The 27,179-nt window shown below is 41.3% G+C and overlaps 1 protein-coding gene across 3 annotated transcripts in view; it reads left to right on the top strand.

Annotated features, from left to right (window-relative positions):
• Sobp (sine oculis binding protein homolog) overlaps positions 1-27,179 on the top strand; it is a 160,115-nt gene that overhangs the window by 67,719 nt on the left and 65,217 nt on the right. For 2 of the 3 annotated variants that reach the window (XM_026389609.2, XM_026389610.2), the window contains exon 5: positions 23,742-23,837. The exons of the other annotated variant lie outside the window; for it this stretch is intronic. In XM_026389609.2, the coding sequence (XP_026245394.1) occupies positions 23,742-23,837 (96 nt within the window). The remainder of the gene's footprint in view (positions 1-23,741; positions 23,838-27,179) is intronic. 3 annotated transcript variants of the gene reach the window in all.

Here is a 27,179-nt window from a genome sequence, read left to right as displayed (position 1 = left end):
ATTATTACAGCTTGATAGTTTAAAAAGAAGTAAGAACAACAGAGAGAAATAGATCCCTCGAATGGTGTGTCACACGTTTCAGTTTCTTCCTGTGTCTGGGATTCTGTGTGTTCAAAAGAGATCATTAAAATCATGTGTTCTTTGAACTAAAATATTATAAAATCATCACACGCTTGCATCTTAATGGCTGCCTGGTTATTTAATACTGAATTTCACTTAATGAAGGTATGTTAAAAGGAAGCCTTTTAATGGTTAATTTAAAAAAAGAAAAAAGGATTGTCTTTGGATACTAGCAAGCCATTTGGTACATGATGCCTTTTGAGGCCTTAAATTTTTTTTTTTTATTTTTTAGTTTTAGGTGGACACAATACCTTTATTTTATTTTTATGTGGTGCTGAGGATCAGACCCAGTGCCTCATGCATGCTAGGTGAGCACTCTACCACTGAGCCACAACCCCAGCCTGCTTTGAGATCTTGCTGAGACTGTAGGCAACAGTTATTTTGTTATGTTGACTGAGTAGGATAGTTAGCATATTCACTTTTCCTCCATCAATAGTTTTTATATGTGGTGTAATAAATGATACTTTAAATCATAACCATAATTTAATACTTTATGGTAGTATTCTTACTTGAAGGCAAATCTTTATCCACCCCACCCCCCACACAGAACAAAGTATAATTTTGACATGTTAAGGTGCTGAGTTCCTTTGAAGAAGGAACTGAACATTCTGAGTTGGTTTACCTGAGGGGCAAACTTGAAAATTAAAAAAAAAAAAAAAATATATATATATATATATATATATAAGTTATACGTAAAATGTCAAATAGAATTGTATTTTGGTGTATGTGATATGACATAATGTCTCAGAATTTTCAGCAGGGAAGAAAAAAGAAAGAATGGATGAAGTAAAAGTAGGGTAAACATCTGGATAATTGTTGATGCTGATGAGAATTTGGGGCTTCACCAGTATCTCACTTTTGCATATGTTTAAAAAATTTATAACAAAAAATTCAAGAGTGTAATAGGAACATAGATATGTAAGAAGTAAAATTAATAAAAATAGAGTATAAGAGTTTGCTATTACAAAATCATTTCATGAAAATTATTTGAGAAAAAAATTGTCACTCTGAAACTTACATCATTTGATAAAAAGTTTTTTCATTAAGAATTTACATCTTTGAGAAAAAAAAATGAATGTGATGTAATTAATCATTCTGAACAGATCATTTTATCATTTTAGGAGAATTTTAACTAGGGAAATACTCTTGTGATTTAGAGAAGGATTTCTTGGGGCAGATCTGAAAATTTCATAAAGGAGGCACCATTAGTAAAATCAGTTTAGTGGCCCATGTGAGAGAAAGGAAAGTAAGATATAAATAGTGAGGAACTAACCATAGAAAAGAATAAGCATTTTCGTTGTCGTTATCTTATTTCTAAGTATTTTTAAAACCTGTTGTAGACAACAGGGAATTGCTTAAATATTCACCTGTATATCCAGACAGCAGATACCCTTCCTCCAATGGAATTTGACTTGTAGGGGATGAAGCATCATAGCCACACTCCCCAGGAGTGTGGAGGCTCAGGAGAGAAGGGGAAGCCCCAACCCCCCAACCCTTCAGTTTGGGGTAGAGGGCAGAGTAGCATTAGTGGCTGGAAGAAACCCAACACACTGGCCAGGATGACCCTGAATGTAACATCCCATAGTGTTGCACTCCTCTCAGGAACGGCTTTCCATTTTTGTACAGTTCTACTTAGTGATAGAGTGGATGGATAGCTGGACCAGAGAGTCTCTAAATTTCCTTCCATCTTTGAGCTGCTATGATTATATAATCACAGAGAAATGGAAACATTTGGGTACAAAATAGGTATGTCTGTGTGAATGTGACTCTGCACACACAAATGTATGCCTCCATATTGTGAGGCCTAGGCTGGCTGCCCACCAAGTAGCAGACTGAATGTAATCTGGTCCTTCTATTTCTTAAAGCTTTTAATACGAAGGAGCCTGGTCTCTCTCAAGAACTCCTCATTAAAGTGTAAAACACTCTCCTGTAGTTTTGACGCTGGGAAGGCACGATCCTTCCATGAAGTCTATCACTATCTTATGGAAATCTCTCCCCCAGGAGGTCACTGAGCCCAGAGCTGCAGCTGTGTTTTAATAAGGGCTGGATAATTTTATGACCAATAACATTTGTCGTTACACATGCTACAAGAAGGTTAATCAAATCTCAGCCTTCAGGGCATAATCTGGGTTCCCACAGGAATTTTCCTCCAGAATTCTGTGTTTGGCCTGGGAGGCTCGCTTCCCTCCTTTGTACATTAGTTGTTGACCATTGTGTGTCATGATTTTCGATTTGCTCAGCAACTGTTTCTCTTGTTGTCATCAGAATATTTCCGTATTAAAACTGGGGGCATAAAATCTGAGTGGCATGGCTTCAAGGCGACCAGCTTTCAGAGCTCTATGCTTTCAGGCCAATCCTTTTTCAACTTGAAACTCTTGTGAGACTGGAATATTCAATCTATCTGTTTCATTTGCTTTGTAGGAGCCAAAGTTTAAGGCAACTCGCAGACCTGAGATACCAAATATTTTTCCAGCGTTTCTCTGTTGCTTAGGAAACCCATAAACTGGTTCAAACATCTCACTTGGGGAAATACTGAAGTGACATTTAACTCAGAAACAAACTGCCTTTGGTTTGCTAAAGAAAACAGCATCACTGCCTGGAAGGGCAGCAGATCAAAATAAAGAGGGCAAGAGGGAAAGAAGAGAGGACTTTTGAGAGCTGAAGTTGAAGTGATTGCAACACAAATTTTGAGATGGTCAATTTTTTTTCCTTTGGTTTGGATTATATGGCTAGATTAATCTGTGGCATTTCAACCCATGCTATAATGAAGGAGTCAAGTTTCCCTGTCATTTGAAAGGTAAAGAGATCCCAAGAAGATTCAATGATACACTTATATTTAATGAAGCAAAAGGGATAACAGAGGTCACCAGATATATGACCTAGTTGTCCATGGGTTCAGGGTCTCTGTTAGGTTCCATTGAAATCCTCTTTTTTTTTTTTTTTTTTTTTGGTACCAGGGATTGAACCCAGGGACATTCAACCACTGAGCCACATTCCCAGTCCATTTTTACTTTTTAAATCTTGAGACAGGGTCTCACTAGTTTGCTGAGGCTGACTTTGAACTTGTGATCCTCCTGCCTCAGTCTCCTGAGCCACTGGGATTACAGGCATTTACTACTATTCCCAGCAAGGTACTCTGTCTTGATTGCTTTAGAATTTGTCTGCACAAGGCTGTCCTTGCAAGTTCAGTATGACTAAGGCCAGATGGTCCCATATGGTGGAGATGTCTACATTTACCTACCCCTTCTCATATTGAGTTCTCTTAATTCTCAAGCGTAAAGGGTCTGACCCTACACTGGGTAATAATGGAGAGAGAGAGAGAGAGAGAGAGAGAGAGAGAGAGAGAGAGAGATAGAGAGAGAGAGAGAGAGAGAGAGAAAGGGAACGAACTAACACTGACCTACTTCCCTTATGGTCATCTGGATAGGAGGCAACTTGTCCTACTATAGGTTCCCAGGGCTACTGTTCTGAGGCAAGAACCAGGTAGATATGGGATGAGTGGGTAGAGCCCAAGGACAGCAGCCAGAATTCTAGGGAGTGACACTCTGTACTTCTTAGCATTTTCCCGGACTTTGGCTGTGACTGTAAAGTATCTGGAAATAAGTTGAATGAGTAAATGCTGTTAACTTGAATCCAAAACTAAAAAAAAAAAAAAAAACAAGGTTCTATTAAACTGTAGAACATGCACTTAATCTCTAGGTCTTCATGCTAAGCTAGAAAGACTAGAATATCAAAGTGAACCTAAAAGTCATCTGAGTATTCAGATTAATTGGCCAGCCTCTGCACCTTCCAGATACATAACCAGGAACATCATGGGACATTCCAAAGGAAATTGGAGTGGAAGGCACCCAGAATTAGCACACCCCTCCTATGCAGAGAGAGCTGTTGAAGCCATGTACTCTGGTTGCTTCAAGCACAATCTTGTACTTTCCCCTAGTGGGTTTCAGTTTGTGTCAGGTTATGTGTACAAACAGATTTTTTAAAAATTGTCCCCTGCTAAGGGAGCTGACATCTGCCACTCTCAGGAATTAGAAATGACAGATACCCTGAAGGGTGAAAGGCTGTGAACTAATCGGCTGATTTTCCATCAAAAATAGAATCCACTCAGGCTCCACTATTCACCGAATAGACAGCATTGTCTAATCCTTGCATTTAGTGGTGATTTCAGGTGATGAAGGAAGGTGGTCAGCCTGGTTCTGATTATTAACATTGCTATCTTCTCCAGCAAAACAAAACCCAAACCATTCTCACCCATGCCTTCCCCTTTCTCAGATTCCATGCAGTGCCCAGTCCGCCCGACTCAGCAGATGATGGAGGTGTGTGATGAGACCCTTGATAGTTTCAGATTCCTCATGTTTGTCACCTTTTGAGGCTCTTTCATCTATAGTAGCTCCTTTCTCTTCTGTGGGAGAGGAAGAAAATAAGCAGCAAGACTTTTGAAAGGAAAGCCCACGGAGTGGAGTTGAAAGCAGAAGCTGCTATCTGTTTTAATTAGGCTCTTCAGGAAAGGGGGCTGGAATTGCAACCTGAAAACTGAGAACTGAGGCAAATTCTCTCCACCTCTCCTTTTTCTCTCTTGCTATCTGTGATTTTCTCTGGCCGTTTGCTCCCTATTTTTCCCACTGTGGTGAGATCACATTTCTTTTCTTCCCCATGCTTCCTGGTCCTAATCACTTCAGCATGTACGAACCCATCATGGCCTCTCCAGCTCCTCTCAACCTTCTGACCTTTCAGGTCAGCTCCCATCCTAATCTACTGCAGCCCCTTGGCATAGTCTAGTTATGTTCCTCTGTGTGTGTGTGTGTGTGTGTGTGTGTGTGGAGGTGGGGGTGGAGAGCTGATGGAAATTTGGCAGCAGGACACATCATGGGTTGCTGGATACCTTATCCAGTGGCTACCCTTGGGTCATGTGTCCAGCCTTGTTCCATCAGCTCAGCTTGAGTTTTATGGTGAAAAAATGGCCTCAGTGTCATTTTGAAGGGTGTGTGGTGAGTACACACCTTGACTGATAGTTCAAGTCCACAGCTCCACATTTGTGGAACATTTGTGAGCACTGTGATAGACATCAAGGGTGTCAAAAGCTCTGAGTCTTCCATGCTTCAGAAGGATTCAGTTTCTCATGCACTTCCTATTTATGTAGTACAGAGGGAAGGGAAAGTGACCACAACCAGAAGTGGATAAAAATAGCGGCGAGCACATTGGGCAGATGGCAGAAGTTTGGGGCTTAATAAGCCATAACTATATTTGTGGTTCTGATCCAAAATCCAGAACACATTTTCTTGCTCCTGGAGTATGAAGTTGGAAGAGGGACAGGTCTTTACAAGTGACTGAAGGGGCTGGCTCAGTGGTAGAGTGCTCACCTAGCAGATGCAAGGTGCTGGGTTGGATCCTCAGCACTGCATAAAAATAAATAAATGAAATAAAGGTATTTGTCCAACTAAAGCTAAAATAAAATAAAATAAAAGTCGACTGAAAATCCATAATGAAGTCCAACCAGTGGGACTCAGCTAAAGTCTCATCTCCTTCTGACTGCTCCTGCCTAAGGAAGATGGCTCTGTCCTGCTGCCTTGGCTAGTGGGGTACATGTCTAAACAAGCATCTGCCAACTATTTATTTTATTTCTTCTTAATGTGTTTATGTCTAATCTTAACAAAATAGAAAACTCCTTGAGAGAAGGCATCTGACCATTTTAATGGTTCTCAGAGCTGATGTTCTCTGAGGTGAAGTACAGCGAACTCAGAATATTGGAAGGAGTTCCTTTGGGAGAAGCCTTGGTTAATGTTTGAATATACTATGCATCAAAATGCAGTCCAGTCCCAGAATTTGATTGGTAAAATGTTCAGGAATTGTGATGATGCAAAGTCAAATAATAGTGCTTGAAATGCCCAGGAGATGAACTTGAGGAGATCAGGTCTTGCTCCAGTGAGGTGTGGAAAGTGGTTGCTCAGGTGAAGGTGAGCTGTGATATTCAAGGTGTGCCTGCCTGGGGAGGCCTGGCATGCAGGGAGGTTCCAAAGGGAGAAGCAGAGAAGTGACTCGGAAAGTAGCCCAGAGAATCTCCACCCATTCTGGTTCCAGAGTGAGTGTATAGAAGGAGGGGCAGAATTTAAACTCGATGGGCTTGTTCCCTTGTGACCTGGTTAAAAGGTCCATTTTAAGAGCCTGGGACTTTATCCAAGGATGTAATATTTCTTTCCCTTCCGTTAATATAGACTGCTTGGGAATCTCCATTAAGAATTTCAGCTGGACCAGTAATAATTATCAGATACTATTGTTAATAGAGAGTTAAATGGCAAGAGTCATTTCCAAGTTATTGACATTATTATATTTTCTGTATATTTCAACTCATTAACAACAAACAACAAAAGCAGCCACCAAAAAAAAAAAAAAACACAACAAAGAAAAATAAACCTGAACAATGCCAGTGCTGAACAGTGGGAAGTATGGTCAAGTCGCCCACGGAGTCCCTTATAAAACACAATCTCTTAAATATGTATTTTAATGTTTCCAGCAATTCGGCAAACTGAAACCATATTGAAAATGAACAACTGACTCAAATAAGCCAAAGCATGCCTGAGGCAACTCTAAGCTTCCCACCAATTTGGGGTTAACTTCCATCACTCCTAACATTTGTGAGAGGATATGATTCTAAATAACATAGAAACGAAATCACGGATTCTACACACAGAATAAATTAGGTTAGGAGCAACACATACTTCAGCATTATTAAGCCAGCTGCTTCTTCACAACTTCTGATCTTAGACCAGATGAAAGGGTCAGGAAGGGAGAACCTGTGTCCTGCGGATGAGAAGGAGCTGCCAGCAGGTAGTTGGGACACTATCGGGCATTACTCTGGGTACCCTCTGCCCTTTTTCCTTTTGTGCTTTAAGCAGTCAGGATCTTGTAAAGAATCCTGTATTATAATTCTTATTCTGTGCCTTCAGTCAGCTCCCCTGGCTACACCTTGGTTTCTTCATTTGTGAAACATGGAGAATCATTCTCAGCAGGCTAAAAAAAAAGAACATTAGAAACCTTCATGCATTGACCCCTATAAAATGGTCTCCATTTATTAGCAAATCTTTAAACTCTCCCATTCCCCCCACCCCCTGCAACATATATAAAGCTCATAGAAAAGAAAGGAAGAACTGTGATTTGAAATGAAAAAGGATTTTTTTTTATATCATTTTCCTTACCTAGTGGATAGTTGTTTTAAAAGAGTTATTCTAAAAATCATTATTAAAGGGGCAGGTAAAGGGAGAGTGGAAAGAGAAGAAAGGTCAGAGGTATCCACCACTTTGCCGCTTTTATGTCCCAAATATGCAGGGAGGTCTGAATCCTGAGCAGTATCGGGTTTTGCTTTTAGAAATGCTTAGGAAGGGAAGAGATGCCAGTGGCTGTGTGAGGGCCAAAGCTGAAGACCTGCGGATAAGAGGACAAAAAGAACAATTTCCTTACCGTCCCCTACATGAAGGTGATTCTAAGAAACTTCACTCTATTGCTTTTCCATATTGATTTCAAACATTCCCCAAAATCAAGGCTCAGAGAATACAGGCAGAGTTTCCCAGAGTCTTCCATGTGTGTGGAAGGGAAGCCCATCCCTGGGTTGAAAACCGCAGGACGAAGCTGGCCACGAAGTCCCCCACCTTGCAGAGCTAGCTGCCTTTGTTGCAACGAGTATAAAGCACACTCTTTAACTTTTCCTTACTTTGGCTTTTTTTGGCTGGTGTCACATCTTATAAGTCACAGTCTAGCTTCTCCTGTCCGTATTTTTTACTGCACAGAAGGTTTCCCAATTTGCAAGCGTTTGCAGCACGGCTGGGCCCGGAGATAAAACAGAATGTGTATGTAGTACAGTATGCATTCAGCTGATGCACAAGATTCTCTCCACCATATGTGCTAAGTAGTGTGCTTTTCACTCGAGGTGCCTCTGCCAAAATCGCCAGGAGCACATGAATAAGAGGAGGAGAGATGCTGGAGGCCAGGCGGCACAGGCCTCGCCCCACCTGGGGAGGACACCTAGGCCCTCGGCACCACCTGCCTTCCTGTCCTCCTCTTCAGCTCACATCTCACATGGTTTTCCACCGTCCACTATTACATAGCATCCTGCTGTCATCCGGCTCCCCTGGGCTTGGCCCACTCTGCCAGCCATTGTTAAGGCAAGTGTGGAGCCCAGGTTGAACTTCCAGGAAGACAGAAGAGGAGGTAATTGGCACTGTGCTAATGAGAGCAAGACTGTGGTTAGAAACTCATCAGTTACAGAGCAACGACATGAGGGAAAACCAGTTGATGTGTTTTTCCTCCCCCTAAACACTTATTGTCCCTCATTTTCCGCAAAGTGTAGCTTTCCAAGTTTCTTTATGTGGAAGTGATACCTGTCTGGTCTTTACAGGAGAATCTTCCAGTGGAACATCTTTCCTGAAAAGAATGATTTCATAGTAATAAGAAAATAAAAAGAGCAAGGCCCTAAGCAACTCAGAGAGACCCTGTCTCTTAAATAAAATACTTAAAAAGGGGCTGGAGATGTGGCTCAGTGGTTAAGCATCCCTGCGTTCAATCCCCAGTACCAAAAACAAAAACAAACAAAGAGCAAGGGATATAAAAGATTTGCCCTTTCTATTCTCTTCTTTGCATCTCCTCGTTTCCTTTAGCCATAAGTAAACCAGTCAAGAGAATTTCTATTTCCATGTTGACTGCCTAAAATTTGAATCATCACGTCCTTTGACTTGACTGAAAATTTACTGTTTGTATTTCTAACCAAAAGATGTTAGTGGATCCACAACTCAACATCTTTTCCAGAGTTACACTGTCAGTTACACGTTGGTTCCAACCACTCTCTCATCAACCAGATATAGAAAACAAGGCCTAGCCCTTCTTTAAAGAGGGAAACAAAACCACAGGACAGCCAGTTTCTTTCATCCTGTCCTTAGCTCTCAGCCACCAGTTGGGGAGGCCGCAGATTGCAATGGTGAATGCTTGACAGAGAGAAGTGTTGGTCTATATTTGATGAACATCCACATAAGCGTGACAACAGTGTTGTTATAGTCAATTCATTGTGATTCCTCTTTGTTCATTGACTTTGAGTTACTTGCAGGCTTCCTCCCCCAGCATGTTAATAAATACCCTCTGGGTCAGTAGAAAGTGGAATGTTTGTGCTTATGTTCTTCATGAATGCTACAGAAGCTACTGCTTTTAACTATATCTACAATCAGAGATGGCCCTGAGGGCTACTTGCATGCTACCATACCTCTCTGACCAGTGGGGTTGGGAGCTTCTTGTCTGGTGTGGTTATTGTTGGAATGGCAGGTATCCTGGGTTTCAGCCTTGTCCTTTGTCACTGTGGGTTCTGGTGGAAGATTATGTTCATTCTAGGGGAAGGAGTGGGCTGATGGCAGATGCTGTCCTGTTCACGTGGAAATCTGGGTGGGCAGAGAGACAGCTGTGGTAGTGGGTGCTCCAGGAGAAGTGAGGGTGATGTGCTCTGGAAAGGTCAAAGACAGGAAATGGTGGGGATGATGTTGGTTGTCCAGGAAACCTGACCAACTGTCCCTGGTGCCTGCTGGCATCTCCATTACTAAATGCATGGGGTCAAAGAAGAAATGTCCTGCATTTTATTGAGTTGTCTGTACAGTAAGAAGGGTTTCTCACAGCCTTGCAAAGCATCTTTGGCCGAGGAGAAGTCCAGTCAGAGCCTTCCGTGCTTCCAATGACACATTTTTTCACTTTGCAGTGGTGGTGACAGTCACACTGGAGCTCAGATTCTCATTCATTGGGTAATTGGTTATTTTAACACAAACTGTGACTAAGGAACATGATTACACACCTGTCAGCCATATGATGGGAAAGAAGGCTGTCTGTGAGCAGAGTAACAGGCCACATTTCTACTTCAGGTCTCTGTGGAGTCTTCTCCATCAAAGATGTCATTTTTCATTTTTACCTTGAAACAAGACAGACATTACAGCTACTGCCTTGTCTGTATCGTTTATAGGAATTGCTGCCACAGATGCTAATCTTAACTAATACAATTTCATTTTGATTATATCTTTGTAGACATCAGATCCTAGAGGACAAGAGGGCAGGATGTAATATACAGACAAATGAGCACAAATGTTATGCAGTACATGTAAAGCAGCTTCCTGTGGCAAGGCGAAGGGTAGGGAGAGAGAGACATCTAGATGTTTTACAGAAGGAGGACATTTTACTTTAAGATGAGATCAATCAGTATAAAAGGAGGCCTTTTCAAGTGGCACAGGTGACTAAGGGATGGGAGTTCTCAGTTATGCAGAAGAAATTACCAGGTGATGATGAGTAATGTCTAAGGATTGTAAAGAGAAACATGGCATGTCCAAAAGATGAGGATGAATGTGTTAAAAATAAATAAATAAAGCCCAAACCTCAAAGACTGCAATTTTGAACTGAATTCTGAAGTGAATTAAGGCCTAATAAAGACTGAAATGTTTACTTAAAAAGAAAACTCCTCAGGTCGGGTGCAGCACCACATTCCTATGCTCAGGAGGCTGAGACAGGAGGATTGCAAGTTCAAAGCCAGTCTCAGCAAAAGCAAGGCGCTAAGCAATTCTGAGACCCTATCTCTAAATAAAATACAAAATAGGGCTGTGGCTGTGGCTTTGTGGTTAAGTGCCCCTGGGTTCAATTCCTGGTACCCTCCCTCCCCCCAAAAAAACTCCTTCAGGTTGGGGGTGTAGCTCAACAATAGAGACCTTGCCTAGTAAGTGCAAGGCCCTGGGTTCTACCCCCAACACCAACAAAACAAAGAGCATGCACACACACACACACACACACACTCCCAAATCCAATCAACCAAGCAATCCCAAACAAAATTTTAGACTTTCAAGTCAGAAAATGTCTGCTAGCTTGCACAATTTCTGCAAAATGGTGAACCAACTTCAATTATTCAGAAGCTCTTTTGCTCTTCCATCTTCTCTGTACCCCTGTCTTTGATGAGGTTTTTCAGCTTGGAAAGAGCATGTGGATTACAATGTATGTGTGCACCACCTCTGCTGAGCATGTAAGTCTGCAAACGACAGAGGTGTACTCTATTATTGAGTTAGGAGCAAGGTTTTACAGGGTGAATTAGTAGCTGGATAATAAGTAATGGAGAGTGATGATATGACTGGTAATCAAGTGGATTAACATGAAAAATCTTGTGTAACAAAAATTACGAAAGTGGTGATGCCCATGGGGTCAACATATAGTAGTGCCATATATAGTCCTGGGTGAGTGGGGGTATTTATTGATGGAGATCCTGTTCAGGGAACACTTAACATGTGAGGAGATCAAAAGAAAAGCAGAATGCTTATTCACAGGGAACAGGACCCATAATAGGTGGCAAGAGAGTCAGAAGTGGCTATTAAGTGTTGATTGTGTCCAGGTTGGTGGAGGATTAGGATACTGATTAGTGGGTGTGTTGAAGCATTTTTAAGATACCTCAAACCTTCACCAGTGTCTTCGGATTGGCATTTGCCTTGGCCACCAAGCATACTTTTAGCTGCATGCAACTTAATTTTAATCAAGACTTTAATGATAAGAAAAGGTAGTGAATCCCCACGTCTTCCTGCCAGCTGCATTTATTTTTCTCTCTAGGAAAGAAGGCAGATTTGCGAAATCTAAGTAAATGTCACACACAGAGTGCTTACTCTGTGCCAGGCATCGTGTGGGGCATATGAAGGATTGTCTCGCTTAGTCTTTGCTGCAGACTTCTGAACTGGATGTTTTCCCCTCATTTTACTGATGCTTAGGTGCCCTGCCCCCATCAATGGTGGCACCAGGAATCAAACTCCAGTTGGTTGGCCCCCACTGGCCCTCTTCACCCCTCTCTGTATTCACATTCTCAATCTAGTGGAACATGGGGTGCTTGGTGTTTTTCTTGCTTCTTGCTTTTTCTTGTCTGCTGATGAGAATCTTTTCCCTTTGCCTTTCATAGTTGGTTTTAATTTAATTTTACAAAATTACAGTTATTTAAAAAGCTAAATTTCAAATAAGATATAAATGTGTGACATATAATACTTTATAGATAGACCTTGGCAAGGGACCATTGGCTTTATTGTTATCACTAAACTTAAAAAATTAAAATGTTTTGACCATGCGGGCTGCATATAGTTCATTTTAGGTGCATGGTTACCCAAATTGCCTACTCTTACCAGGCACATCAGGATGCTCAACAAACAAATGAACAAATGAATGAACATAGAGCCAAGGGAATCATTATGTAAGTGGCTTTGCCACTGTGGTCTGCTTCTTGTGGAGTCACAATGCCACATGTAGTGGTTTTATATAAATATAGAGTAGTGTATTCTAAATTTATGGAATTGCACAAAATATGTTATAATTCAAAGACAGGGTCTGTCATCCCTTAAGGCAAAGAAATTAATGAAATTTCTTTATTGCACTTGGACATTTGATTACCTATAAATGCTGCTGGTTTTTATTAATAAGGAAGGTTAAAATCTGTAATAATTCAATCAAGTGATAATTCTTATTCCCCTTTCGGTCTTTTCCATATCAAACCAGAGCAGTTTTTTTTTGTTCTATGGTTAGGCAAGAACCACAAAAAGAGGTTTATTGAATCTAGAATCCTGTGATCTTGAAAACATCTTCATCTTTCTAGGTCTCAGAGAAAAGACTTGAGCTCTCCCTCTCACCTTGGAATTCCATAATTTTCAACTTGTGGGTGTGAAAAAGAAATCAAAATATAAGTTTTCAAAACTAGTGAGCCCCCAGTGAGCAGGCTGTCCCTGGGTGTCTCCTTCCCCATCTCTGGGCAGGGTTTCTCATACGGGCTATCCTGGCACCAACCTGTTTCCACTGTAGTCTCCATTTTCCCTCTCCTCCTATATCTGTGTAAGTGCAGAGTGCTCAGAGCATCTGGTCCTTCCTCCTGGTGGCTCGGGGTTAGGGTCTGTTCGGCCTTGAGTTGTGCTCTTGTTGCCTGTATTCTTTCTGCCTGCTAGGTTGGCCCCTTGACTATCCCTCCATGTGTGCTATGCTGACATCAGCCTTTCACCACAGGGGACAGACCAGGGGGACACAGGTGATGATGCCTCTGCCTCCTAGTAATACCTGCAATTTCTGTTGCTCGTTATCACGTGATTGCTGGCTGTTCCTATGCCTGGTGTCAGGACCCTTGCGTTCAGAGCCTAGCTTTATCTTTTGAAGCTCTTGAGACTTGGGCAAATTACTCTATACTTTGGTTTCCTCATTGACAAAGTAGAGGCGATGTGGTAATAGAGATTTCATAAAGGTTTGGGAGCTTCAATGAAATGAAATCTGTAAAATAGCTAGCACAGTGTCTAGCACAGAAAAGTCATGAAATCTTATTATTTTCACAGTTACTTCTATATTGAGTTTTCTTCCTTTGCACCCAGTGAGAGTTCCATGAAGCAGTCAATGAGTTGGAAAGTTCTGGAAGTAGTGATGCCTGTAGTCTCTGATCAGGAACCTCCTCTGGTAGATGCCATCTAGAGGAACAGTAGTGGGCAGTTGAGTTACCAGGGTCTAGAAGAACTGGAATCGTTTGGGAATTTTGGTAACTAGAAAAGCTGGGAGAAGGAGAGATTGGAGCAGACAGAAGGGTCTGGTTGCTCACTGTGCAGGCTGGAACCACATTTTATTTTTCTCAATTTATACTAAGGGATGTGGAAACACAGGTCACTCTTTATTGTTTCCTCTGGCTTTGACCCCCCAAACATACCTCCTTGAAAGGTAATGATAATGACAAAAACAACAACAATAAAATGGAAGACAGAGGAATTAACTAAAGTTGTCTTGCTTAACTTAGCCTGATAACTCAGCGGTTAGCTTTACCAGGCCTGTCCCTAAACCCTAGTCAAATTCTGCTGAAATGATTATTCTCTATTTAAACATGTCACAGTCCCACCTTTTATTACCGCCATTCATCATCTGCTGAATGGCTGGGATTTAAAATTAAGACTCCAGAGAGTACCATTTGAGCAGAGGTCATTATTTATGAAGCCCTTCTGCCGCCATCTTTGCATTTGGTTCCTCAGAGAGGCTGATTGGTCCTGGGTTTGGTAATTTAGGCCTTTTTCCTCTTTAAGCCTAATGACGCCTCCGTTAACAGGTCAAGTGGCACATGGATTGTAATTGAAGCTGTCAGGAAGACCAGCCTGTTCAGAATCACATCCGGACTTCACACTCTGAAAGACCCAGGGGGCAAAGCCAATGGATGTGTCACCCCATCTTTCTCCTGTGCCTGCATTCACTGGCATAAATCAGCTTCACTACATGTTGGTCAGAACGTTTATGGGGACAGAGAGCCCAGTAAAAGTCAGGATTTCATTCCGGTCCTGGGATTTCCTCTTCATGTTCAGGCTGATTTCAGATCTTTACAAACATTGTATGATCCCCACTATATTTCCTCCTAAAGAAATCTTATTTTTAGTACAAATTGTAGAATGCTGCCTATAAAAATGACCCAAACCAGAACAGGATACCTTCCTGCAGGCCAGAGGAGGATCAGAGGGGCAGGATGAAGGCATATCCATGGGGGACAGCAAGCTCCTGCCAGACCAAGTACACAGATCAAAGGGCCCAAGGCAGGGCTGGAGTCAGGGTGTGGGTGAGTGGGGATTGGTTGGGAAGTGGCTCAAAACTGAGCTGGCCAGCAGCCAACAAGAGAGCAGGGAGAACAGCCTTGGAACATCTGTGGGCCTGCTCGGTTGGTTGGTGGACACCCAGGGATGGCATAGGCTGAGACTTAGCTTAGGAACCACCCAGAGAAGATGTATGCAATTCTATCATATTCAGACCCTGATTATGATATTTCTGTGGTTTCTGATGTGAGAAAAAGATGTTGTTGATCTGAGTGCTGAGCCCTATTACAAACAACAATTGTGACATCATGTCTTTGACAAGTATTACTGCTAGTTCAGAATTTATACTCCTTGATCTAAGAATTAGAAATTAATTTGAAGACAGCATTCGGTGACTCATAGCTGTCCATGAGTACCCTCTCCAGGATTATGCCCTTTGAGTTATTTTTTCCAGAAATGGTGAGAAATGTGCATCATTCATCTACATCCTCTCACATGTTTTCCGGTGTCAGTCTCTCCTTTGCCAAGACCTGTACATGTGTGATGTGATAGGTCACCATAAAGGGCCTGTTCTGTGACTGGCACAGAGCAGTCGAACTCATCCAGGAGCATAACCTAAGCCTCTTGTAGCACACTCCCACCAGCTGAGCTAATTAGCTATGGACCTGCCCAGGACTATATTGTTGTATCTATCCCTTGGTAATAAGGGAGGGTGCTGTGGATTGAGCAAAGGGTGGCAATTGGCCTTTGGCTCTCTGAACACCCTGCCTTACCACCTTAGACAATTACAGCTGGCCAGGCCTGTTTCTCAGCAAGTCAAGTACAGGGGCCCAGTTGAACTAATTTATCCAAGGGTATCCAGTGCTTTGATGAACTAACTCATGTTCACCAAAGTCATAATCTCAATCTGCATTTATCTACCAGAGTCAGGAATGAATGAAATAAGACAACACAAATACCCTCTGTAGTCTGTACAGCATCATCTACAGGATTAATAAAAAATAATGTAATGTTCATGATGCTTTTAGCAATTCACAAAGGAAATCTCTAAAGGTTCTGAATAGTTGAGTGACTTCTGTAGCAATGTCTCTTCTGGTATTAAGGGGCCTACATATCGTAATCAATGATCTGAAGGAGAATTAAAAAGTCAGGATAAAGAAGCTGGTTTAAGGATTAATTCCATCAATTTTGAAATTCTGGCTCCCTCGGGCTGTGCCTGAGACCTGCTGACGTGTGCTGCTCTCCCTCTTTTACTAGGCTCTTTGTAGACCCCCCACCTCTGCTTCTGTTTTATTTGTCATTAAACACCCTCCTTTCCTAATTTCCTTAGTGTATTCAATCTTGGAATGCAAAACCAAATAATTATGAAAACCTCCCTTCATTAATAATATATATTTTAAATGTAATGACGCCAGTATTTCCGAGTTATTGCATACTGATTTCCTTTTGCACCTAGCACAGGGTTAGTAAATCATCAGGGGATAGAACAGGACCCTGGAGGCAGACTGCATGGGTTTGACTCCTGGTTCCACCACTTGTTAGCTTGTGTGACTTTGCATAAACTACATAATATCTCTGAGCCCCAATTTCCTCACTTGTTAAAATGGAGATAATGATAGCACCTACCTTCCCTGGGGGTTATGTGTGTAGGTGTGTGCATTAAATGTGTTAATGCACACGAAGCACCTAGAATGGTGTCCGGTGTATACCTAAGGGCTGTAGAAATGTTAGCTGCTATTAACCCTGATAACATCCAGAGCAGAATCTTAATCTGGTTAGTGGTGTGCTTCCTAGTCTCATCGCAGGCCAGGCTATTTCTGGGGGAGACATCTTGTAGATAATAAAATTCCTCCTTAATGTCGGGATCCTTTTTTAACCTTGTAGATGGGGGCTTAGAATCCTCTTGTAGCCCTTGCCTTTTTAATATTTTCTCTGATTTCTCAGGTCCTCTATGAGGTCTGCATATAAAGATATGAGCCCAGCCCCCCCACTGCCTAGTCATTTCAGAGAACAGGAATAAAAGGACCAACTGAAATGTCTCGATTAGGCCAATTCTTTAAGCATTTTATAGGTGCCAACCGATAGCAAAGTGGATGGAATCATTTGTGTTCCCCTGCCTTTTGTTTCCCCTCACAGGTCTCTGGGTAATAGATGCAAATGAATAGTGAAAAAAGCCAAAAGGCAGGCAGTGGGCGGAGGAGGGAGTGGGGGAAGGGAGCAATCAAGGAGCTGAGATAATCCAATGTGGATTAAGGGTCCTGGAATAATCAGAAGCTGCCAGGGTGTGATGGTGGTGTGGCTTTAGCTGACAATAAAAAAGAAGGGGGCTGCGTACCTTAGCTGCTGAGCCTTACCTACAGACACTTTCCAGACAAAGGCACTCAGGTGACCTGACAAAGAGCAAACAAGATAAATGCACAAGGGTCACCTGTCCAATAATGGAAACATAGATTTAAAAATAAAAAGTAAAGCCAAGGTTTTCTCAGAGCCACTTAGGAACCGCTCTGATTATCCCAGGCACGGTTGTAATATGCTGGGACCAGCATGATATATTTTAGTCCATGTGGCAGCTGTATTTCGGGCTGATGTGGAATCTGTTGCCATAACTGTTGTGCAATCCATTAAGGCCCCTGAGTAAGGGCAGCCATTAATCAGGCCCAAGATCAGCCACACACACATGCGGCTCTGAGTGGCTCTGACCTGACATCTTTAAGGAGATGCTCATGGAAGCCATAAACATGATTCAATTCCCATTATCTTCATGTTGCATATTTGTTACCGTTATTCTTTGAAGACTCCAAATTGGATATTAAAAATTTATGATATATATAAAGGTTTGCATGGAGTGAAAAAAAATAGCTGCAGCAAATAAGTCCTTCTCATCCATCAGAGGTGTGTGAGCTGTCAGAAGAGCCTGTGGAGGTACACAGAGCAGGCCTGTCTGCTTGCCAGTGGAGGAGAGTTATTAGGAGGAACTTGGTTGGGGAAACAGCTTCTCTCCTTTGGTCTGCATGCTAAATGGGAATTTAAATACATTTTGTTAAAAGAACAAAGTGAAACAGCACCACTGCAGGAATCCCCATGGACAGTCTTCGAGAAGCAGATGAAAGGGAGGGCAAGGGATCCTGATGCAAAGATTAGTGGCAACGTGAACTGAACAGATGCCTGGGTCCAGAGATTGATGTTTCCAGGTTCCTGGAGACTCTCCAGAGCAGGGAGCCTGATGCCAGGTAGGAGTCCTCTGCCCAGCAGAAAGCTCTGTGTGGGAGCTGCGTATGCACATGATTCAGTCTTTTCAATGACTCGAATATTTGCAGAGACGCAGCTCATACTGTAGGGATATCTGATTGTACATGTAGGCAGTGCAGAGTAGAAAAAAAACAAAACCTTTCTGGGCCTTGGCTTAACGCACAAGAAAGGGTTAATGAATCCATTCAACATATATGTTCAGGGTTGTTTGTTATACAAGCATGGCTGGGGCTTTGTACATTTTGTGCACTCAAAGGTCTCATTGATTCAAGGGGGAACAATCATCATACATCCACTGTAATAGATGGAATGGAAATACATACAGGGACACCAGGTTAGGACTAGGAGGAAGAGTTCACGAATGGCTTCCTAAAGGAACTGCAGTCTGAATTCTGGCTTAACAGATGCAAGAATTTTCCAGAAGTGGGGAGGGGAGATGGAGTCTAGTTTTGCCCAAGGAAAGGGGGTGAAGAGAGGAAACACAACTGAAGGGAACTAAGAGTTCAGTCATGAGGAGCCAGGCCACTGACATAAGAGCAACTGGGCAGTAATTCAAGGTGGAAAGGGAGCTATTCGTTCCTGAGACCTAACCATGTTATTCCAGTCAGGGGCAGGAGTGACTGAAGCACTCCTAGTGTCTTCGCTGAAGGACAAAAGAAATGGGTTGTCACAAAGGGGTCATGAGAGTGTCATCACACACTGAAACCTAGTATATGGTAGTTGCCCTTCATCCTCTCTGGGCTTCCTCAAGAGAATGTGTGTATGCATTTGAGAAAGACCAGAAAGTGACCCTCCAAGAGTCTTTGTTCTGTTTCCTTGAATTTTGAAAAGAAACCATTACTTCTGGTTCAAAAAGTAGTTCTAAAATATAAAATTAATATTCCCCCGTTTCCTCTGTAACTCTTCATCTCTAAATCTTTTCTCACAACTTTGAGGTGCACTATTTTTGATGTTCCCAAGTCTGGTAACACCACCATATGTGTGGGCTGACACAGGCTGCATCTGCTGCAGCTTGGAAGGATGTCTGGAACCTCTGCCATGCTCACCCCAGTTCTGATTCCAGGCAAAACCTTGCCTTGTTTTCCAAAGAAATCTTGAAATCACAATGAAACCCAAGTGTAAACTCCCACTCATCACAGGGAGGTACAATGGGAAGCCTCATTATCTCCCCACTCATGTGACAATAGTGTTAACCTCTCTGCTGAACCTGAAACATCACATGTCTTTAGGATAGGTGAGTGGGGCTGTTTCTAGAATGTTCCACATTTTTCTAAAGGAGTTCTCCAGAAGAGAAAGAATGCTGATCTTGCTTGAAATCTGGATATCGTACTGAGATTTTGGCTCAGAGGGAGAAGTGAATTCTTTGGAGGAGAAATAAGGTTTGCTGTATGTAAGGATCAAAATTTAAAATCTTGATGATTCACAGGCAAAGAGAGGTAAATACAAAGTTTAAGGCAGACGATTTTGAAGTTCAGAGGCAATCACATAATTCAATATTTATTTAAATCTTAGGTACACCATGAACATGGATGGATGACTCTTAGCAAAATGGGAAAATCCCTGTGCAGTTTCATTGAAGTATTTTTTTTCCCTCTGTTACAGCAAAAAACTGAAGTTTTCTTAGAACAATAGGTCAAAAATGCACCTTTGGCCTGACAATCACATTTGTCATTACACATTTATAATGAAATGTAAAAAATAGTCCTCCGTTGGCATTTCCCAGTAGTGTCATAAATATCTAGCACATTACTCAGAATAAAGCTACTGGGAATAGGACACATGGAGAGAGTTAGTTCATCACGAAGTGTCTTGACCGTTCCTCCTTTCAGAACTTGTCACTCCAGAACAAAGTCAGACATCAATACAGTTCTCTTGGCCCACTGGGTACCAAGAGCTGCTAGGGGGGTGGTCCACTCCCTGCAGGCAATTAGAGAAGGCATTGACTGTAGAGAATTTAAGAACAATAATAAAACTGGCTAAAAGTTGTTCTGCCTTATGTTGAGCTGGTGATTTTGAACAATTTCAGCATTTGCATCCTCCTCCCTGCAGAAGGTGGTTGGCTCCCTCTGTCCTTCCCCCATTAAATCTTTGTCTGGTACCCCAAATGGGACGGATGTAGTAAGGCACTGGCTTCAATATATAAGAGATTATAAAACATATGAGAATGATTCTACATGTAGGCTAAGGAGACTTGCATGGATTCTATATTACATTGTCACCAGGTTGCTGTGGAAAGATAAGTTCATTCTTAGCACTCACTGCATCAGGCAATGGTTGAAGATGATGATGGAAAACCAGACCAGTTCCTGCCTGCTGCAGCATTGGAGATTTGGATGGGAGACCGAAATCACATGGATGGTTGCAGGATTGCAGTTGTGTCGTCAAGAGAAAACAAAGTGGAGATACTGGCATTGGCTAGAGAGGTTCAAGAATGCTTTTTTTCAGAAGGCAGCATAGTAGTTTTTCCAAGGCTATTCATCACACCAGAAACTAAGAAACAAACAAATAATGAGGAATTTGGCTTACAACAGCTGGTCATGTAATATCTTAAATCTTTAGAGTAAAACCCATCTCAGGGGCCACATCCTGTGTCCTCCCAGTGGTTCACTTGAGTAGGCCTGAGACTAGGTTAGAGACCATTCTGCCCACTATGCCAGGGCCTCCTCTTGGTACCTGTAGACACTGTTCTCTGATCAGGGGTTCCAAGCCCTGCCTTTACATTACAATCACCTGAAAAAAAAAATCACCCATGTTAGAGCCTCACCCTGGACCAATTTAAACCAGAATCATGAAATGGGGGTGGGGGACAGCCAACAATATGTTAAAACAACAGCAACAACATCAAAACCCCCAAGACTATTCCAATACGCAGTCAGGGTAGAGAATTACTACCTTGGATGAATGCACTCATTCCACTTAGTCCTATAATGAAGATTTAAAATTTCACATTACAAAACTTCAGAATGCAAATGAGATCACCTTGGTGAGAGGCAAGTGTTAGTGCTTACGTGTGTATTTCGCGTGCCTTCCATTTCTGTGCTGTATGCCAGAGACACAGAAGATGGCTGGAGAATAGAATTTCTTGGGCTCTGGAGTCAGCCTGAGTGTCAGAGGGCCCAGGGCCATGGGGATTTGTGCAGAGGCAAACATAAAGGCTCAATAAAGAAGCAGGTCTCTGTCTTTCTTTCCCACTTTCACATCTCTCTAACCCCCCTCTCCTTTTACTTCCATTGCTGTTAAATTTAACCTCATAAATGGTGAGACCTTATATGAAATCTGTAGTTCTTTTGAAGAATCACACTAAAATCTTAGATAATGGGATTTTTTTTTTTTGCCTGTTAAACACAAAGTATTGTGAGCACCTTACATGTAAGTGGAATGAATGTATTTTTGCCACTAATGTTGAAAATATCCCTAGGCATCTGGTGTGTATGAATGTGTATACATAGTACATGCATAATAAACATATTCCACCTTATGAATATTTATACACAAGATACATATATATTGAATATAGACATACATATGTAAATAGTACCCCTTATAAACTATATGCAAATTGTGTTTCCAAGCATATGTATCATAGTGCATCAGGAATATAATAAACCTACCACCAAGTTTAGCATATTTTTAGGTGGCGTTTCTATAGAGTTGTTTATGGTAGGGTCTAGTTACTATCCATATATATATATATATATATATATATATATATATATATTTTCCAATCATGTCAATGTTTGTCAAATATGAACTAAAAGTAAGTCACTGGATATGGCAGAGTTAGATGAAATAGATGTGGTCCTTTCCTTTAAAGGACCTACACCTACACCTCACACAGAGGCTTTAAATTTTGTCATGAAGAATCTAATATTGCTGCTATCCATTGGCATCTTATGGCTTTCCTGCAACTGCCTTTTGTTATGTACTTCACTGCTACCTCGACCAGTTGGGGTTTAAAGTGGTTTTCCTTAGAGCTATATTAACTGACACCCCGATGTAGCCGCAGAGTGGTACCAGTGTGCTGAGAAGGAACATCATTGGTTTCAGTTGCCTTGACAACCACTGGACACAATAACACCTATTTTTTCTCTGTCACAGATAGTTAATCCTAAAACTACATTTTTAAAAAAGATATTTATTTATTTATTTTTTTTAGTTGTAGTTGGACACAATACCTTCATTTTATTTATTTTTTTATGTGGTGCTAAAGATCAAACCCAGGGCCTCACACGTGCTAGGTGAATGCTCTACCACTGAGCCCCAGCCCCAGCCCCTGTAACTACATTTTTATTGTACTCTGATTTGGTGGTGGTGGGGGTGTGGAAAGGTACAATAAAAAGACATCAAGTACTAGAGGTGTTAGTAAATCTCAGCAATGAAACCAAAACAACTTCCCTGCAAACTTCTTACTGACCATGATGAGATTTCACTTCCAAATTCCATCCAGTTCCCTTTTGCAATAAGTAGTAGAAACCTTTAATAAAAAAAAAAAGCATTACATTCTCAAATGTACAATATATGGATCCCTTTCTAAAATAACAATTCCCCAGAATAGCTGGGGAGCTCTTGGTGACACACTCAGGGCAGGTTTCATTCCATTAAAGGAAACAGTACATAAGCATTGTCCTCGCTCAGCCACTGATGTGTGCTCATTGTTTTCTCCCCCAAAATCCATACATCACAACAGGTAGTTCTCAGCTGTTCCCCTGGTGCCAGACATACATTTTATCTAAAGAGACAGCAGACAGAACTACCTGCTGCTTCCTGTGCGGCTCTCCCTGTGTTTCTCTCCTTTTTCCTACTTCACTGGGGCTTTTAAAAATCAGCTGGCAGGGAGCCAGGAGCTCATCATTTTAATGCAGTGCAAAATGGAATATGCATAATTATATGCAAGCCATATGTGAGGGAGACAGCTCAGCTGTGAATTTCAGGAGGCCAGGAAAGAGAGAGCAGTTAGGGCTAAGATGAGATGAGAGCAGAGCAGAGAGCAAGTGTCACCCAAATGAATGGTTTAATGAGTGTGCTGCAGGCACACCCCTTTCACCTACCTCTACCTTCTCACCAACTCCAAACCAGAAACCGATGGAGATTAGAAAGAGACGACTGTATGCAAGTGGTATTGCTAATGGGTTTGGTTAATGTCTCCATTTAAACTTCAGCTTTCTTAATTAACAGTGTAGATCAAAATAACCAGTAACTTATAATGCAGCTTCTTAATTAAATCTTTTCTTTCCTTTTTTTTTTCTTTTTTTTTTTACTGCATTTGATTGAAGAATCATTGTTCTTACTAGATTATTGCTCCATTCAGATTTTTAATTTAAGAATTGAGGGGAATCAGTTTATCTCTTAATAGTATTACAATGCAAAATATAACTATGCAAATTGCTTTTCTTATGGCCTTGCTATTAGAATTTTTTAAAAGTGCATTATCTAGAGATTGCTTAAGCATGCCAAAAAGTTTAAACACGTACGTATGTCATGTAATCCTAAATGTGCCATGAACGGTGCACAATGGAAGACTAAAGTGGTGGTGATTTCAAAAAAGTTACTTGATTTGGGTTTTGCTTCATGTTGTTTAACTATCACACCACAATGAATTTGAACGTTCAAACTAAACAGCGTAAAGAAAAATGAATCCCAAATTTTGATATCTAAAAGGCGTACTGCGTATTTAAACAAACTTCTTAATAATGTTGTTATTTTTGGATTCCCGTTTGTTTAATGATCTGAGCTGTTATGCTTTTAGCTTTTTTTCTTCCATTATTTGTAAGTCCCTAAATAGGCCATTATATTTCCCTTCAGGCTAGAGATGAAGATGGACATGCTGAAAATTTTCCCCAGCAGCACTATGCTAAGGAAACTCCAAGGCTTGCCTTCAAGAATAACTGCGAACTACTTGTAAGAATAACATACTTACGACAAGTCTAGAATGTTACTTTAGCACAGTGAAAACAGTTTTTGAAAGGGTTTGTTCATTATTACATAATTTATGAAATATTATAGTTTTTTTCTGTATAGAGTTCTAAATGCTAATTCTGATATCACTGAATATTAATTATAAGATCTCAAGTTGTTTGCACATCTTTTATAACTGATTATAGAGCTTGAATGGCCCTGTCTTTATGAGCTTGTTTTGTATAGTAGTTTATAAGCAGCCACTTGGAGAATGGCTAGTAAAGTTAAAAATATGAAGACAGTTGATATATGGAGCTTGGAAAAAAACCAACCCCACCCCACCCCTCCTCCTACACTAATTGCACACTATTGTAGGGGACAACCATTGTACTATTTCGTTCTGCTACGAAAGATAGCAAAGTTGACGCGCAGTACTCCCTTTAGAATTCAAGAATTCCTCCATTCTCTTGCCAAACTCAATCGTCTCTCCTCTGCAGAAGGAGTCAAAGCAGTGACAGCAAGGGGGGGTGTTTACAAGTCGTGAGCGGGAGGACATCAGCTGTGACAGAAACTGGGTTCCAACGCAGGGTTAATTTGCTGTTCATTTTAGCATTTACAGTGAGACAAGATGAAAAGCAAGCAGGAATGCCTATTATATTTCTATTAAATGAATCTGTTGGGACCTAATGTTCTTGATTAGCTTTTGAAAATGAGTGCTCCGCAATGCATTTTCTGTTTACCTAAAGTAAACAGAGAATGAATTGTCATTTATTTAGAGATTCAAACACTGCTTTTGAAAATGAAGCTTTATGAAGGATCTAGCTATGCTATCCCAAAACGTTCTTTTCTTTTCAATTGCATTAAAGCAAAACATTTGCTCCAACTAAATGAAAAAGGGAAGAGAATGAGGATGCTCAGTTGTTACATTTTGAGGTAGTTTAATTTCTGTTTAGTTTTTCGGCCAAATATAGTACTGCTCTGCCAGGTCTCTGCATTAGGAAATCCCACATGTAACAGTCTTTGGATTTAGCTCTGATACCAACTGTTCATTAAAAACAAAGTGTCCAAAGAACAGGAGAAGAGAGAAAAATACAGGTCTTACCATTCTAGCCGCAGGAGCTAGATGTTGACAGAACCACCTCTTCCCGGGCCACAGTCTGCAGGGTTACAATAGCTCCACTCATTCTGTGTGCCATCCCTTGACCAACCAATCCACAGGGAGAGGTACAGCTTTTACATGAAAATCACCTGACATTTTATTTGAAGGCTCTTAAACTTCCAGACCTGCCAGCATTACCTGTTCTGGGGAAAGGCTTTCCACTTCAGTCTGAATGTTTCTCTCCATAACGATGGTTAGACCAGAGGGGCCATTTATGCTGTGTTTTGGTATGAGGATGCTTTGGGGGCAGTAGCTTACTTCTTTTTAGAGAAATTGTTAAAAGTAATGTGCCGTATTTAATTTTTTTTTCTATTTGCTGGAAAGTGAACGTGCTTGAGTCCTGGTTGCGGTCAATTTATACAGGAGGAAGTAAGAAGTAACTGTGAACATCTTTTCCAGTTGTCTTTAGAGAACACGGGTGTCTTATCATTGCAGTGCTTACGCACCATATTGTGTTGGCAATAGTTTTGAGAAATTGATAGGATCCTTCATCCTTCTAGCCACTGTTAGAAATGCTTTATTTTGTTCAGTATACTTTCCTGTGGAAAAAAGAAAAAGAAGAAAAAAGAGAAAGCACAAGTAAGCTTATTTCTCCAAGGAGAAATTTCATTTTTTTTTCAGCTGCAAGAAAAGTGATGGTCCTTGGCTGTTATGAAGTCCTGAGAAGTTATGCTTCTATATGAAAAAGACTTGTTCATTCTTGAGAGAGAAATAGGAAGTCCTTGGAGTTTTCTTAGTGCAGCATAGAGCAGATTTTTAAAGAATCTGTCAGAGAAGACAGCAAGCTCTACTCCAAAGTGCTTTTTTAGCTTAAGGGTTTTGCCTGCTTCTTGCATGGTTCACTGAAGCCAGAGCAGCAGCCAGTTAGCAAAGTGTGGGAGAAAGCATTGAGGGCACAGGTTTTTGCTAGGCTCCCAGAGGATCAGGAGCACATGGCTGGCAGGCTAGTCCTCTGGGCCATGGGCACTGATAGACAGCACCCTAGACAGGTAGACGGGACAGTACCTGGACTTTATTATTGACTGTTCAATGTCTCTGCCTTTCCCCTCCAGCCTCTGCTTCTTGGAAGAGGGAGGAATATTAAGTCTAAACAAAAGCAAAGTAAAATCGATGCCTGGAATATACGACTCTGTATCATTAGAAGGCACTGACAAAGAAAGCACTGGCTGATAAGAAAATCTGCTGTGCAATTGTAGATTTCCTGTAGGGCATTGATTTTTCCATTTAAAACCCAAACTGTGATATGTGCCTTCACACTTAATGTACAACACAGATGACTAGATATTTAGCTTGGTGGCTAAGATTCTTTAGTTGGTGATTATACAGTCGTTTCCTTATGCTTTTTATTAATCATGGAAGTTCAAGGCTATCGAGATGAGTGATATTAGATAAAATAATTGCTGTGAGATGTACCACAATTTGGTGTGACCACCCACCTCTTCATAGATAGGTGTGGGTGCGTGTGTATACACACACACACACACACACACACACACACACACACACACAGTATTCTGCTGGCATTTCCAAATTTATGACCAAAGAAGATAACTTTCAGTAGAAGAACATGTAAGAAATTTGCATCGTGTTAACACTATAGCAACATGGCTTACAAGGTCACAGAAGAGGGAACATTTAGGACCAGCCATGGGTGGCTAGCCCTTACCTCTAATTCCAACTCCATTGTCGGTGGTCACTTTTATTATTTTTGCTTCATTATTTTGGGACTGAAAAGCTTCTCCTTTCCCCTAATAAATCGCTCATGTCACTGGTGGGCTTGGGTTACCAGCCAGAGCAGGAGGGGTTCCTTAAGCGTATGGTGAGTTCACACCTTCTCATCAGCCAGTTCTTTCTCAGTTCTTGAAAATTGGCTGGGAGTAACACCTAGCAGAAACAGGGCATATGCTGCGTCCTTGGGGGAGAAAAACTTAGAGCTAGAAGAAAAGGGATGCTGAAAGGTTTTGAAGAGGGAAATAAAGACAACAGGGACTACTTCCCAAATTTTCTTATGACCAGGCCTCAGAGAACATCACTGTATTCGGGACGAAGGACAAAAATATAACCACAGAATAGCAGCAACTAAAGTAATATTATTTAGTTGGAAAGAACCCAGGTTTAGAAAGTCCTGAAAGGGGGAATCAGAGAAAGGAAACTCAGAGGTAAAAATTAGCTTGTCTTCCTCAGTT

Source organism: Urocitellus parryii, chromosome 8, assembly GCF_045843805.1.
Source record: "Urocitellus parryii isolate mUroPar1 chromosome 8, mUroPar1.hap1, whole genome shotgun sequence".
Classification (NCBI taxonomy): domain Eukaryota; kingdom Metazoa; phylum Chordata; class Mammalia; order Rodentia; family Sciuridae; genus Urocitellus; species Urocitellus parryii.
This window is presented reverse-complemented; position numbering and strand designations above follow the sequence as displayed.